Source organism: Equus caballus, chromosome 14 (assembly GCF_041296265.1).
Source record: "Equus caballus isolate H_3958 breed thoroughbred chromosome 14, TB-T2T, whole genome shotgun sequence".
NCBI lineage: Eukaryota > Metazoa > Chordata > Mammalia > Perissodactyla > Equidae > Equus > Equus caballus.
In genome coordinates, this window is record NC_091697.1 from 42097427 (window position 1) to 42111499 (window position 14073).

The window sequence follows — 14073 nt, forward strand, 5'->3', positions numbered from 1 at the left end:
ATTGAACCATCCATATACACATATCCATGCTGATTCCAATGGAAAAAAAATTAAAGTTTTCTGAAATTTTCTCTGTGGTTAACTCAGTTGTTACTATTGAACCAACTTTTTATGTGAGAGAACTTTCGAAGTCTTGCAATTAGCACAGAAAGAAACCTACATATAATCTGGAAAACAACATTTCACTTAACACAAGGCTTTATGTTGTTCATTCAAGAAATATTTATTGATAGGTGCTATGGGAGATACAAAGATGACTCAGACACAGATCCTGCCCCCAAGGAGCTTACAGTCTAGTAGGGGAGATAGAACACACATGTGGAATACATGGTCAGAGCTATGTTTCAGTAAGATGAGTCTAATATTGTGTATAAAGTAGGCTGAGGGTAAAAAGAGGTAAAGGAAGCAGAGAGGCCACTGAAATTCTGTGGGTGAGGAGGACAGAGCTATGAGAGACTGCTGAGGTAGAACTGACAGGACTTAGCTGGAGACTGATGCGGGAGGAAGGAAAAGGGAAGCAGACGGCTTAGACCTGTGGCATGGATGAAGACACGAACTGAAATGGAGTTGTGCAAAACAAAAATTGGCACACAAAATTCTTCTGCATAGAAACAAAGTGCCTGAGACATACTGGGCACAATGAGAAAGGAAGGGCTTATTCCCCAGACTAGGGATGTTAGTACCTCAAAATGACCAGTGACTTCCTCCCTCCTCTGCCCACCCCTCAAAATTTCCAAACAATCCCCTCCACTATGAAATGTCATAGTGCCTGAAATTTATTGAATTAGGTCTTATCTCTAGGCATGCCTCCTTTGTGAGAATGAAAACAGAAACATATTAAGTTATTCAACTCCATATAAGTCACTGTATCTGCTGGCAGAATACAGGGATTAATTCCCCAGTCCTTGCCCTCAGGGAGCTTATGGTCTAATAAGGTAGTAAAATCGATACAGGCCCTTCTAATTCTAGGTTGAAGGGTTAAGTTATGAGCTAGGAGAAAGGTATAAAGTGCTCTAGGAACACAGATTTTAAAAAATGAAGGTTGGGACAGAATCTCAAAGAAGAGGGACAACGAGGGAAGTTAGATAAGAATGAATTTGTTCACTTCAAATTCTGGCCAGATCAACCCCAAAAAAGAAGTTTCCCACTCCTGTTGCAAATCTTTTCTCTCTTAGAGAAAAAAAAAAAATGGCTCTTGAACTGGGTCTTGAAAACAATGACTCTGATGGCAGAGATTGGGCAGGGTGGGATGCAGATCCAAGGCTATCTTCAGGAAGAGAAGGCACTTGAAACCACGGAATCAGCAATGCCTGGCTTATTAGAGGAACCATCATAAGTAAGTAGTTCAGCATGGCTGGAGCATCACATCCAGGAAGAACGGGAGAAATCACTGGAAAGGAAGATTACGGCCCTGATACATACATGGCGCTGCCAGGCAACGAACAGGATACATGCCTAAGACCAAATCGCTGCCCCTTAGGAGCTTACAGTTATAACAATACAAGGTGGAAAAAGCACCACAATGTACAGAATGCAAAACGCTGAAGGATTTAGGAGAAAATTACAGCTGAGTTTCAGCTATTAACACATTAGGATACCCAATAGCTTTCTGACAGCTAGTAGTAAACCCATCCCTGAGGGGAGCACAAGTTAATGTCCTTAGACAAAAGGCCCTGGTAGAACTGGGCATTAAGTCAGTTCTAACAAAATAGAGAAAACCGGGGTATGAAAACTGAGCCATAGAAGTAACTGGGTAAGCATATAAAATGTGGCTCCTTCCCTTTTCTCCCTACATCCTGACCTGTAACAGCTCTGGCTTCCTACAGTGAACCTAGGACAGACGTGAAGGTGCTCCATGTTACTTCTATGAGCCAATTTGGGACTCTGTACTAATAACCAATTCTCTGAGCCATTTATTCTTTGAAAAATGAAGGGGTTGTACAAATCACCTTAGTCCTTTTCAGCACTAACATTCTATGATTCAAAGAATTCTAGAAGCCTCTCCTGTCTCTTGGTAATAATCAGAACAGGAAGAAAAACTGTAAGGAAATATTCTGGTGTTTCTCACTTAAAATTATGATTTTTCCCCCATAAAAATCACAAATAATTCTTATCCCATCAGCTAAGTTCTACCTCCATTCCACACTTCTTCAAAATCTAACATCTACCTGTATCAATTTATTTTTAACATGATGTGTTCTAAATAATCTACTTAAGTGTGCACTGAATCTTTAAAGAAAAGAAGTCCTTTTCTTCTCCCCTACTTCCTTATGCCAGCTTCTCAGTATAAAATCTTCATTTAAAATGGTCAAATTAGTGTATATACACTCTTCTTAAAAACATTCAAGGATTTAAACCAAATCCAAAGTGGAACAGGTGACATCAAAGCTTGGGGACAGTATCAGTAACAAAAGTGGTTAATTACAGCAATAGTTAAAACTGTTTATATCCAAATTAACAGTCCCTCTATTAGGGACTGTCACAAGATAAGCGTCCCTCTAGTTACTATCAAAAATATAGGCAAACTTCCTATAAGGAAGTTTCTGAAAAATACTTGTTGAATTCAATAGTGAATTTTTGGTAAACATCCCCTTAATTTATTTTTTTAAAAAGCTAAGACAGGGGCCAGCCCCATGGCCGAGTGGTTAAGTTCACGCGCTCCACTTCAGCGGCCCAGGGTTTCGCGGGTTTGGATCCTGGGCCCAAACATGGCACTGCTCATCAAGCCATGCTGAGGCGGCATCCCACATGCCACAACTAGAAGGACCACAACTAAAAATATACAACTACATACCGGGGGTCACTGGGGAGAAAAAGGGAAAAAATAAAATCTTTTTTAAAAAAAAAAAAAGGCTAAGACACATTGGGTGGATGCAAGTCCCTTAGAAATCTGTGACACTGGCCACATTTCAAAGTACTAAACATGTATGGATTTCTGTAATTGGCAAGGTCACACAGCTTATGGAAGTAACAGTGGAAATTATTTCCAATACTATTTTCCTCTCACAGGGAACTAAAAAAAGCTACTAGGTTCAACGGAAACTGGAAGAGGGAAGACTGTCCAAGGTTTTCAAACCAAGTCAAATCAAAAAGCCAACCACCTTGACTCTAAGCCAATACATAAGCAAAATCAAAACCAGCACTGGTTAGGGGTTCAGGCCACCTCTGATCAACTTTTTACTCATTCAGGCCATTATGAAAAACTGTTTCATGAAAGCATAAGCAAAGCAGTCTAATTTCAGCATTATCCTGAGCTAGATTCATATCCACTAAAAAGAATGTAAATAAAAGTTTTATCTCACATGTGTGCCACCATTTCTCCTTTAATATAGTCCATTAAGAGTTCACAAGCCTATCTATGGTCCCCAGAACCTAAATACCACAGTAAACAAATACAAATCCCCAAAGTTACTACTACCTTAAAACCAGAAATCCTTATTTCATCATCTAGTGCCACATGGCCATTACTTGATCAGCAACCTTAACCTACAACCTCATCCCAAAGAAAACAGTGCTAAGTTTCTAACAAACCCTTTAAAATTTCTAAAACATTTGTGGAAGACATCCTCTAATTGTCCACTGCCCATTTTTTGCTATATTGAGCAGTTAGCTAGAACCCCATTTGCTTCTTTCACAAGGTTCACAATTGCTAAACTAAAAGGTCAACAATCACCTCACTTGTATGCAGTTCCTACAGAGATTCTTTTTAAGTAGCACAAAAATAAAACTTTAATATAAAAGATATCTTTAGATCAGTAGATTTGACAAATGTAACCATTTACTTAAAAGAAATAAGCCACTCAGTATAAACAATGGTCTAATTTAAACCTCATAGAAAGATTATTTCCATATAGATACTAACAAATTGCTTTGTATAAAGTGCCAAGTTTTCCACTAAATCATTAAACTCTACAGGGTTTTCAAATAAAGGGATGAAGAAAAAGTATCAGAGGACAGCAGTTAGAAGAACAAAACACAACTGCTATAAACTCACCTGGATTATGCTATAATAAAAATATTATCATCCACATCCAGATTTCAAGATTGTACTAAATGTATGATCAAACCAGATAAGAAAATAATCTAAGAACAAGTCATTATTATTGTGTTACCAAATAGTCTGCAAATCAAAAAAAGCCTTGCAAAATCAATGTTTACTTATTTTGTTTACCCTAAAGGAAATGGAGAACAGTAATACTAACCTTGTTCTGAATGTTCTGCAGACTCAGGGCTCTATACTGTAGTAATTTATTATGGTCATGTCCTATTCCACTAATATGACATTCCAATATAAATAGGTAGGCATTATGGTTCTAGGCAAAAAGTACCGGTTTTGGAGGCCAATCTGCGCCTTGGGCTCTGCATGAGCTGGAGGCCTAGCCACTTAATTGCTCTGATGCTGTTTCTTCTTCATCTATTACTTTGGGAAGAATAGCACCTAATCCACAGGATAGCTGTGAAAATTAATTAGCTCTTTAACCTAAAACTAAAGTGCAAGTCAACTAATGCTGTGGTAGTAACCTACTCTTCCAAAACCAAATAACTATTTTTGGATTTTCCATTTCACGGCTCCCCAGCAACAGCACAAAAAGTTGAGAACACAGGAATACAAAAGTAAAGCCCAACTTCACCATAAAAGCAAAACAAAGTACTTATATAAGGCCCAAGATCTATTTATTTTCAACAAGTCTTAAAAGACTAAGACTCCTTGAACCAAACTAATCTTACCTAGCTAAAATACTCATGGGTCGAGGGTTTTAAGCTCAGTAGAAAAGATCTGCATACTGGGTCATTCCTACAGATGGAAGATTGTATTTTAAAAACTGAAGAGGTTGAATGTGATGAGCTGATGCTGCCTATAGAAAATCTTTCCCTGACCTATTTTATTTACACTTTCTACTAGTGTGAATATAGGTATCTCTAGGGTATCATGTTTAGTCCATCAGCAGTAACGTAAACAATGAAATCTGGACTCTTAATAGTGTTAACAGCGATGCTAAATTCTATTTATAAAGTCCAATGCTATTTAAAACTCCACAATCATCCCAATTCTGATGATGTGAAATTACAGAGGCAAACTTCTGTTTTCTGAGATTATGCAGTAACTCCTTGCAACAAGTTAGAAACACATCTAGCATATTCCTACTACCTCTCCAAATTTTTTTTAAAAACCACACAATTGGTACAAATACCGAAGAGTGAGATAACTAATTACTTGCAGTAAATGTTACTATAATTCCTGAAAGAGATTTCCACTTGCTGATTCGTTTACTTCATTTATCTGAGACTATTTCCAAGGAAGGAGCCTCCACTCCAGCTGTCCTAGTCCCCCGCTCTGCCCACCATGCATGCAGGAGAGACTATCTGCGCACTCAATGGAGTTGCTTCATTTTTACAGGAATGAAAAATGTAACCCCTCAACTCCCCTCAAAAATCTCCCACATTTCCAAACGTCCTCCAGGACATAATGACAGCCCCAAGCTGAGAATACCTGCACCCAGTTAGTGCCCTTTCAACCTCCGAGTAGGAAGGACTCCTATTCTGAAATGTACGGTTTAGTATCCCCTTGTGAAAAATGACTTTTAGGTTATCCATAATTTATGGCCTTACAGTTACTGCAACTTAAACTGCTTTCAAAAATAACTCAGGCTAAGTTTTTTTCTTTCCACTACTTGCTTAATATAAGCTACAAAAGTACAAGCTGAATTTCTTCCAATTATCACTGGCCTGGGACAAATAAAGTGGCTACCAAATAGTTATTTAAACTGACTCAAAAACAGCCACGTGACTCAGTTATGTAAGTGTCTTATGTGAAACAGATGTTGCCAATTTTCAAATCTTTGAAGTACTGAGGACCAACTGATAACATCAAACTTCATTTTAGTTTAAGACTACACCCATAAGCAAACCTAGAGTTTCCCAGTAACAGTAAAACATTCCTATTCCTACTCATATACTATCCTCGAACAACAGTCCTAAAGATGAACACTGTTAAGAAGAAAATAAATAAGTTAAATTTGACAATCTCGTTGCCCGTCAGCTAGTAATGACAAGTTATCACACAAAGGCTTGCTTCACAAATGTGTAATCAAAACCTTCACCCATCTCACACACGGCACTCAACAAAAAACATACTATGTAAAACGAGTATTAGTCTATATTGCCAGATGAAATTTTCTTCCAGAAATATTTTAATAAAAATTGGCCATTTCCAAGAATCGCCCCACTGCATACCCTACATCAGTAAGAGAACCATAACAAAATAGAAAATTTACCAAATGGTTATGATTCAAAGAACAAAAAACTAGCAGAAACTAAAGCACATAAGCAAAGTCCAAGATTAAAGTCGCATTCCTTCTTCTGGACTATGATTAGGATTCTTAATAGACAGCAAAACTAAAAGTTAATACAAATGCTGAACTATGTAGGTCAAAGGACTGCTACAGAAGCATGTGTCCTCACAGCCATTCCAGTCTGAGACTCAGTTTCAGAGCAAGGCATAACACATGAACAAAAGACACACAGGTGAAAGAGGAACTCCACAATTCCAACATACTCTGAACCTGATACAACAAATCTAGACTTGTTTTTTTTATTGTTTTTCTTTAAACAATTGCAAGAGTGGAATCAAAGATAAATAGAAGGCACAACAGTTTTTTGCTCTGGTTTTGTATTATTCAGATTTGGGGATTTTTTTTGTTTTTTTGTTTTTTTACAAATACAAATTAAACATGAAAGAACTCTACTTCAAAAAAATCTAACAGTTCAAGAAAAGCATATCAGTTGCATTCTAGACATTTAAAACCTATCTCGCAATTTAAATTTCGATGGTAAAAACAGTAGGTTTTAGAATTGTTTTGTGATCACATAGCAGACGAGAAAAACTCTAGTAACACCTTTTATTCAGTTTTCAACCATACCACTGAGAATCAAAATTGTCAATTTTTCCAATGGCAATTTCTCCACACCAGAAGGTAGTCATGACTTTCAAAGAAACAATTTCGGTTTTTCCTGACTTCAAAATGTTTATCAAATCCTGTTTTTCTCACAGGCTTTTGAAACACGTAGAAAATAAGTAAGAAATATTCCAATGAATGAAACATACCAAATGTCAGTAATAAGCAAAACACATTCCTTTGGGGAAATGGCTGTTAAAAAGAAAAATCCAGTCTGTATAATGCCAAGTAAAGCAAGGAAATTCAGTCTTTTTTTTCTTCTTTAAAAATCCGTTTTTTTCTAAAATATCATTCCACAAAATTGGAAGTGAAGGACTAAAAGGTGAGGAGAGGGCAGGGAGGGGGAGGGAGCACACCACAAAAAGTAAAATTGTACAAACATAAGCAGTTTATAACAGACTAGGGGATCATACTCCAAGACACCAAAGGCTGGCTGAAGAAATTCACCATTCTGCAGGAGCTGGGGTTTGTCCTGCTGTGCGAAGATCGGTGAAGAGCAATTCACTGCCTTGGAGCAAGTGCCCTTCCCACTCCAAATCCTGGTTTCTGCACCATGCCTCCACGGGGAGGGCCTCTCATTCCACCACCCAGCCCACCTCGAGGGCCTCCAGGTCCCCGCAGGCGGTTATCCCGACGATCCCCTTCCCGGGCAGCTCGAGTCTTCTTCTCTTCCACGTTCAGACGGACCTCACCTCTGAACATGATGGGCTGGAAGAATCAAGGTGAGCAGACTTACACAGTGCTTATGGGCTGATGACTATCCAAAATCAAACAAAGCTCTTACAAAGAACCAGCAGCATACAAACCAGCTACGTTCTCAGAGTTCGGCTTTTGTTTTGAACTGAGAACACATAATCTCCCCCAATAACAAATACATGGAGAGGCTAATTCAAAAAAGTCAATTTAAATAGCACAGCAGCATAAGTAACTCATTTGTACTTATTAAAGCAAATCTTATTTTCCCATGAAATTACATAGAATATAAATAACAACAGCCACCTTCTCCATGGATTTGAAGTCTTAGAATAAAACCCCATCACCATCTAGTGTAGAAAGATTGTGCTGCATATATTTATGCCAAGTACATACACATCTCAAAAACATCATTATTTCATCTAAATATAACTTTAACAAAATGCCATTTGCCTTAGTAGAATGTTGGAAAATACTGAAGATAATAAAGATAAGATATCTTAGTGAAAGCAAAAGAGATACAACCACACTAAGTCTTGGGCCTTCTTTTCACCCGATAGAGCTAAAGTAGAAAACACGGGGTTACTCAAGATTCCAACGAATTTGATTTACGCTCCCCTCACTGGCACTCACTGGTTTTCTAACTGAAATTTTTTTTTAAATAAATATCTAACAGCACTTACTATACAGAGAAGTGTTCTGTATACTACACATTTATCATCTCATTTAACCTTCACAATGACCTCCCTGGGGGTTATTATTACACCTATTTTAAAGACCAGCAAACTCAGGGCCAAGGAGGTTAAGGAACTTACCCCACGCTCACAAGGCTAGTGAGTGACGGAAAAGGAACATAAACCAAGGCTTCCTGACTGGGAAGTGTAAGCTCTGAACCACTGCGCCACACCACAGCATGTCAAACACCATGGTTCTCAGTCTTACAATAAGCTACTTCTGAACTGATAAAAACTACCGTGGGGAGTAGGGACACTCCTACCAATACAGCGTGATGCAGGAAAGGCAAGCTACACGTCAAGTTCCCAAAATACAAGGGAGTGATCTGAAAGTTTCCAAGCGGAGAGGGCTCTTTTGAGCTCTAATTCTAAGATATATTTTAAATTCTGATTAAATATGTATTTATATCAGTACACTTATAAATATTTAACACAACATAAATATCATAAATAATTATATATTTTTTATATACACACTATATAAATCACTTCACACACATTAATCTGAAGCACTGTTCCAGGCAGTGTTCTAGATACAATGGAAAAAACGAAACCCTACTAAAGTCTGAAAGATAAGGGGAGAGAGGGTGGGGCTGGGTATGTTTTAAAAGGTAGTTACGGAAGACATCTCTGAGAAGTCATGAGAAGGGTAGAAGCAATCTGAATGAAAAATGGTACCAGACATATTCCCAGTCCCTTTCGGAGGAAATTCACCTCCAACAATTCTCATGCATAAAGATGACATGGCTCACCCACATGCATTGCATGAAACACCCCCTTATCTTGGACAATTCACCAGGAAGCCAGTTATCAGGTCTGCCCTCGTTTGGCTCATTGGGACTATCATACCCTCAAAGGAAGTATGAATTCAATGCTACACCAAAAGCTTGGCCACTGGACCTATTGCATGATGGATTTTTCCACAAAGCCTACTGGACATCTCTGGGTTTGGTATTCTGTGACCTCGTGAAATAAGCCACTTTCCTCTCCTCATTTGTCAATGTTTTGCAGGAGATGCTTCACAAAAATAGTGGTCAAACAGTTTGAAAGATACTGCCCATCTGCAGATTAAGGCTCACATGATGTTAGGACCACAACAATGAAAATTTGCAATATCCTCTAACATTCTGGAGAACATCAGAGGTTCTGGAAAACCTCTGGCAAATAATGATCTACAACATTTCTAGTCTAATCACCTGGTCAGTAAAATGTGTAGTTTTAATTTGCAGAGACTGAAAGCAGATTAGTGGTTGCCAGGGGCTGGGGAGAGAAGATACAGGGAGGGACAGCTTAACGGGTAAAGGGCTTTCTTTTGAGGAAAATGTTTTATAACTAATAGGTGATGGTTGCACAACAAAGTGTATTAGATGCCAATGAACTGTACACTTTAAAATGGTTAATTTTGTTACGTGAATTTCACCTCAATTTTTTTAAAAAGTGAGGTTCTAAAAATCCAACACCCATCTCAGTAAATTAACAATATTTATACCTTTGTTCTTCTCTTCTACTACTACTGCTGCTGCTGCTGCTGCTACCACTGCTACTACAGAAAGTGTTTTTGCTAATCAAAGACGTGAGGGAAGGGAAGAGTTCTGTAGGAACCACACAGTAGTAAGATTCCGATTTTACAAATCCCTCTATCATTAGAAAGTACTCATGTTTGTAAGAGTACTGTTAATAAAAGTTGTTCCAGGCAGGGAGACTCCAAACCCAGACAACTTACATAGCAAAAGGAGAAGCTCCTCACAGTTATATCTCAGACAACAGTTATATACCAGGACTGCCCAAGGTAAAACTGACTCTCTAAGTTATCTTAGCTAAAAGGAACATCGTATTTCATCTTCTACACCAGAAGCCCCCACCACGGAAAGGAATTTGTATAAATCTCAGTGCACTGGTAACTATTAGTTATTTCATTCTCATCACTCACTTATTCAAAAACTATGTTATTCAGACAGAAGTTTTGTTTCGCTAAAGTCCCAAGCAGGTCTTTTAATAATAACAGTCAAACATGATGGAATTTATTATCAAAACATGTTGCAATAAATTACACTTTACATATAAGAAAACACAGTTATAAGGATGAACAGATTCAGAGAACCAAGACACACACACTCATTTAAAAAAAAAAAATCAAGATGAAAAACTGCTTACCCTGTTGCTAAGGACCTTCTGAACAGGCTCAGAATCATCAAACACAACAAAACCAAAGTTGGGTAATTTCCCACCACTGTTAATGCGCAGCTCCACCACATTCCCATAATCTGCAAGTGAAACAAATTCTCAAATAACTTAATAAAACATTCCCTTTAAATATTACGCACGCAGTATCGAATACAATAACCACTAGTCACACATGGCTACAGAGCACTTGAAATGTGGTAGTCCAGAAGAAGATGTGCCATTAAGTGTAAAATATACACAGGATTTCAAAGACTTGGTATAAAAAAATGTAAAATATCTCTTATACATTTTTACATGTTGAAATGATAATGTTTTCGGACACACTGAGTTAAATAAATTATTAAAGTTAAATTCTTTAGTTACTGTTTAAAATGTGATTACTAGAAAACTTGAAATTATACATTTGGTTCCTCTTCTATTTCCACTAGACAGCGCTGCCTTAGATGAATCTAGTGTTTAAAACTCAATAACCTACTTTGAAAGAAATCTTTAAGCTCCGATTTGTCCACCTCATGAGGCAGGTTGCCAATGAAGAGCTGGTGACTGTCAGGGTGTCTCACAATTCTTCGGGGTTCAACATCACCTTGCTCACCAGCCTCACGGACTTAAGAAGAAACAAAAACAGCAATGAAACACAGAAAGACGACATCTTGCAGTGACTGGTCCATGCAATAGTTTTCTCTTCATCCCAAATACAGGTAATTCTATCAACTCTACAATATTTTTTGTTTAAGTACACAAACAACTGCCCCCAAAATACAAGCTCTCACCTCAAAATCCCCCAAACTACAGAAGTGACCCTTCTGAGCTCTTACTTGGTCTAGGTCCCCTCTGGGGAGGAATATTTATTCGTTGTTCTCGCACTCTTTGATCCCTCTGAGGCCTCTGTGGTGGAATCTGAGATTCAGGCTTAGACTCCGGACGAGGCTGAAAAATATATGTTAACTTTTGTGTAAAAACAAAGCAAGCTTACCTTTTTTCTTGTAAAGTTTCTTAGCTAACAATAAAGTTTAAACTAGAAAATGACAATTCTCTCACAAAAAAAAAATCATTAAAAACCACTTTGGGGGGCTGGCCTGGTAGTGGTTAAGTTCGTGCGCTCTGCTTCAGCGGCCTGGGGTTCACAGGTTCGCATCCCAGGCGCAGACCTACACACCACTCATCAAGCCATGCTGTGGTGGCATCCCACATACAAAATAGAAGAAGATTGGTGCCGATGTTAGCTCAGGGACAATCCACCTCACAAAACAACAAAAACAAACAGAAAATGACTTTTGGGGCTTAACCTAGTGGTTAAGCTCAGTGCAGTCCACTTAGCAGCCCAGATTTGGATCCCAGGCACAAACTTACACCACTTGTCTGTTAGCAGCCATGCTGTGGCAGTGGCCCACTTAAAAAAGAAAAAAAGGAGGGGCTGGCCCCGTGGCCGAGTGGTTAAGTTCCAGCGCTCCGCTGCAGGCGGCCCAGTGTTTCGTTGGTTCGAATCCTGGGCGCGGACATGGCACTGCTCATCAGACCACGCTGAGGCAGCGTCCCACATGCCACAACTAGAAGGACCCACAACTAAGAATATACAACTATGTACCGGGGGGCTTTGGGGATAAAAAGGAAAAAAATAAAATCTTTTAAAAAAAAAAAAAGTTTAAAAAAAAAAAAGAAAAAAAAGAGGAAGACTGGCAAAGGATGTTAGCTCAGGATGAATCTTCCTCAGCAAACAAAAGAAACACCACTTTGTACCCTTCTCCTCTGCCCTATATACCAGTTCCCCCATTCTCTAAACCTCTGTGAAACAACATTATATGAAATACAGGTAAATTTGCTAATATACAAGCTTAAGTAGAAACTCACCTGTGAAGCTGGTACTTTAACAACATGAGGTGGTATCCCAGTAACTGGAACAGCTCCACTGGGTGGAAGGTTCTTACTGGTCACAGATGCCCAAGAATATGTCTAAGGGAACACCACCAACATTAGTTGATTACACCATACATCAAAACAATATAAAAGCTATTAGCTTTTGATTTCTTGTACATAATATATGCATCCCATTTTCATAAATAGGATGGAGCTTACAAGTATCTTGAGATTCCCTTTTCCCCTACTTACAAATTTAGTGCTAATATCCCTTAGGACTAATCATCAAGTACCAGCAAAGTATGAGATGCTTAGCATCTAAGAAGCTACTGTTACTCAATCTCAAGTTTATAAATCAAAGAAAATTCTCTCTCCTCAAAAACCAGCTCTTCCTACGTTTCCCCTAATCTATGATGCAAAGATCAACCCAGTTACACTAACTTCACAATTATCCTGAACATTTTTTCAATCCTTATCAAAATCACCAAATCCTGTTATTTGCCTCTTAATTATCTTCTTTCCATCTCCACTGCCACGACCCTAATCCAAGATAGCTTCTCTCACCAGGATTACCATAATAGCCACCTAACTGGCCATCCATTCTCAATCCAGCCAACGTACTTTTCCACCTGCAAGCTAATGTCATTGCACCATTTCCTTCCTATTCACCTACTAGCTGCCAGAGACCAAGACCCCCATCTGCTTTACCTAGAGTTCCCAAATCTAGAACAATGCCTAGGACACAGGCACTTGATTCAGCTGTTAAACAAATAACCATGTAAGAACCCTGCCCCCATAAAGACAGCACCAAAACATACTACTTCAGGAGCATCAACTGTAAAGGTCGTGAGTTCTGTTAACATCATCCTGACATGACTGAGGAAGAGTAACTGAAAAGCTTCAAACTTTTGAAATCAGGTATTCTAACTGGAAAAGCAGTTATATTTCAGCAGTTCTATCAGATTTCATAGAAAAAGGCAGGAAAGTCTGTTGTGCTATGTTATTTCTTTTTAAAGATACATTATCACTTGTTTGTTACAACAAGCATCTAGTAATTTGCAATTTGAAAGATGAAAGATTAAAAAGATGAGGGGTTGCTGATATGGTGATAAAATAGCACCTGAAATTTCTAGTCTAAAAGTTTTAAAGTTTTCTTAGAGGGAAAAAAAGTTACTTTTGATATTATAACACAATACACATCTTACTTCTCATCCAAGGCCTGGCTCAATATGTAAAAAATTTCCCCAAACCACCAATATAAAAATACACCTGCAAAAGTCAACCAAACAATAATAAAGGAGAAGAGAGATTTTTCAAAAATAAACTAGAAATAGAACAAACATGAGAACATGTTGCATACCCTCAAGTCTTCCTGCACTGTCTGAGCTATGTCTGCAGGTGCTGGAGAAGAACTCTTCTGAGCATCCTCAGGAACAGTTTCTTCCAATACGGGCTCAGACTTTTCCTCTTGAATTTCCGATACAGGCTCTTGCTCCGGCTCTGGTTCAGGATCAGGTTCTGGTTCAGCAACAGGTTCCTCTAAATGTTCTTCTAAGTCATTGCTTTCACAGGAAAATTTGAGAAGTATCATTCTGCTTCCATTGACTTACCAAGAAATTCCCAAGTACCTATTAACTATAGAGACCTGAACC

At 38.4% G+C, this 14073-nt stretch overlaps 1 protein-coding gene across 4 annotated transcripts in view; it reads right to left on the bottom strand.

The window, feature by feature from the left end:
* Window positions 1-198: 198 nt before the first annotated feature.
* G3BP1 (G3BP stress granule assembly factor 1) overlaps window positions 199-14073 on the bottom strand; it is a 40249-nt gene continuing 26374 nt past the window's right edge. For all 4 annotated transcript variants that reach the window (XM_003362783.5, XM_005599274.4, XM_014730562.3 and 1 more), the window contains exons 7-12: window positions 13782-13983; window positions 12416-12517; window positions 11383-11494; window positions 11043-11171; window positions 10538-10647; window positions 199-7664 (exon numbers count right to left, since the gene is read on the bottom strand). In XM_003362783.5, the coding sequence (XP_003362831.1) occupies window positions 7458-7664; window positions 10538-10647; window positions 11043-11171; window positions 11383-11494; window positions 12416-12517; window positions 13782-13983 (862 nt within the window). In that variant the 3' untranslated portion in view covers window positions 199-7457. The remainder of the gene's footprint in view (window positions 7665-10537; window positions 10648-11042; window positions 11172-11382; window positions 11495-12415; window positions 12518-13781; window positions 13984-14073) is intronic.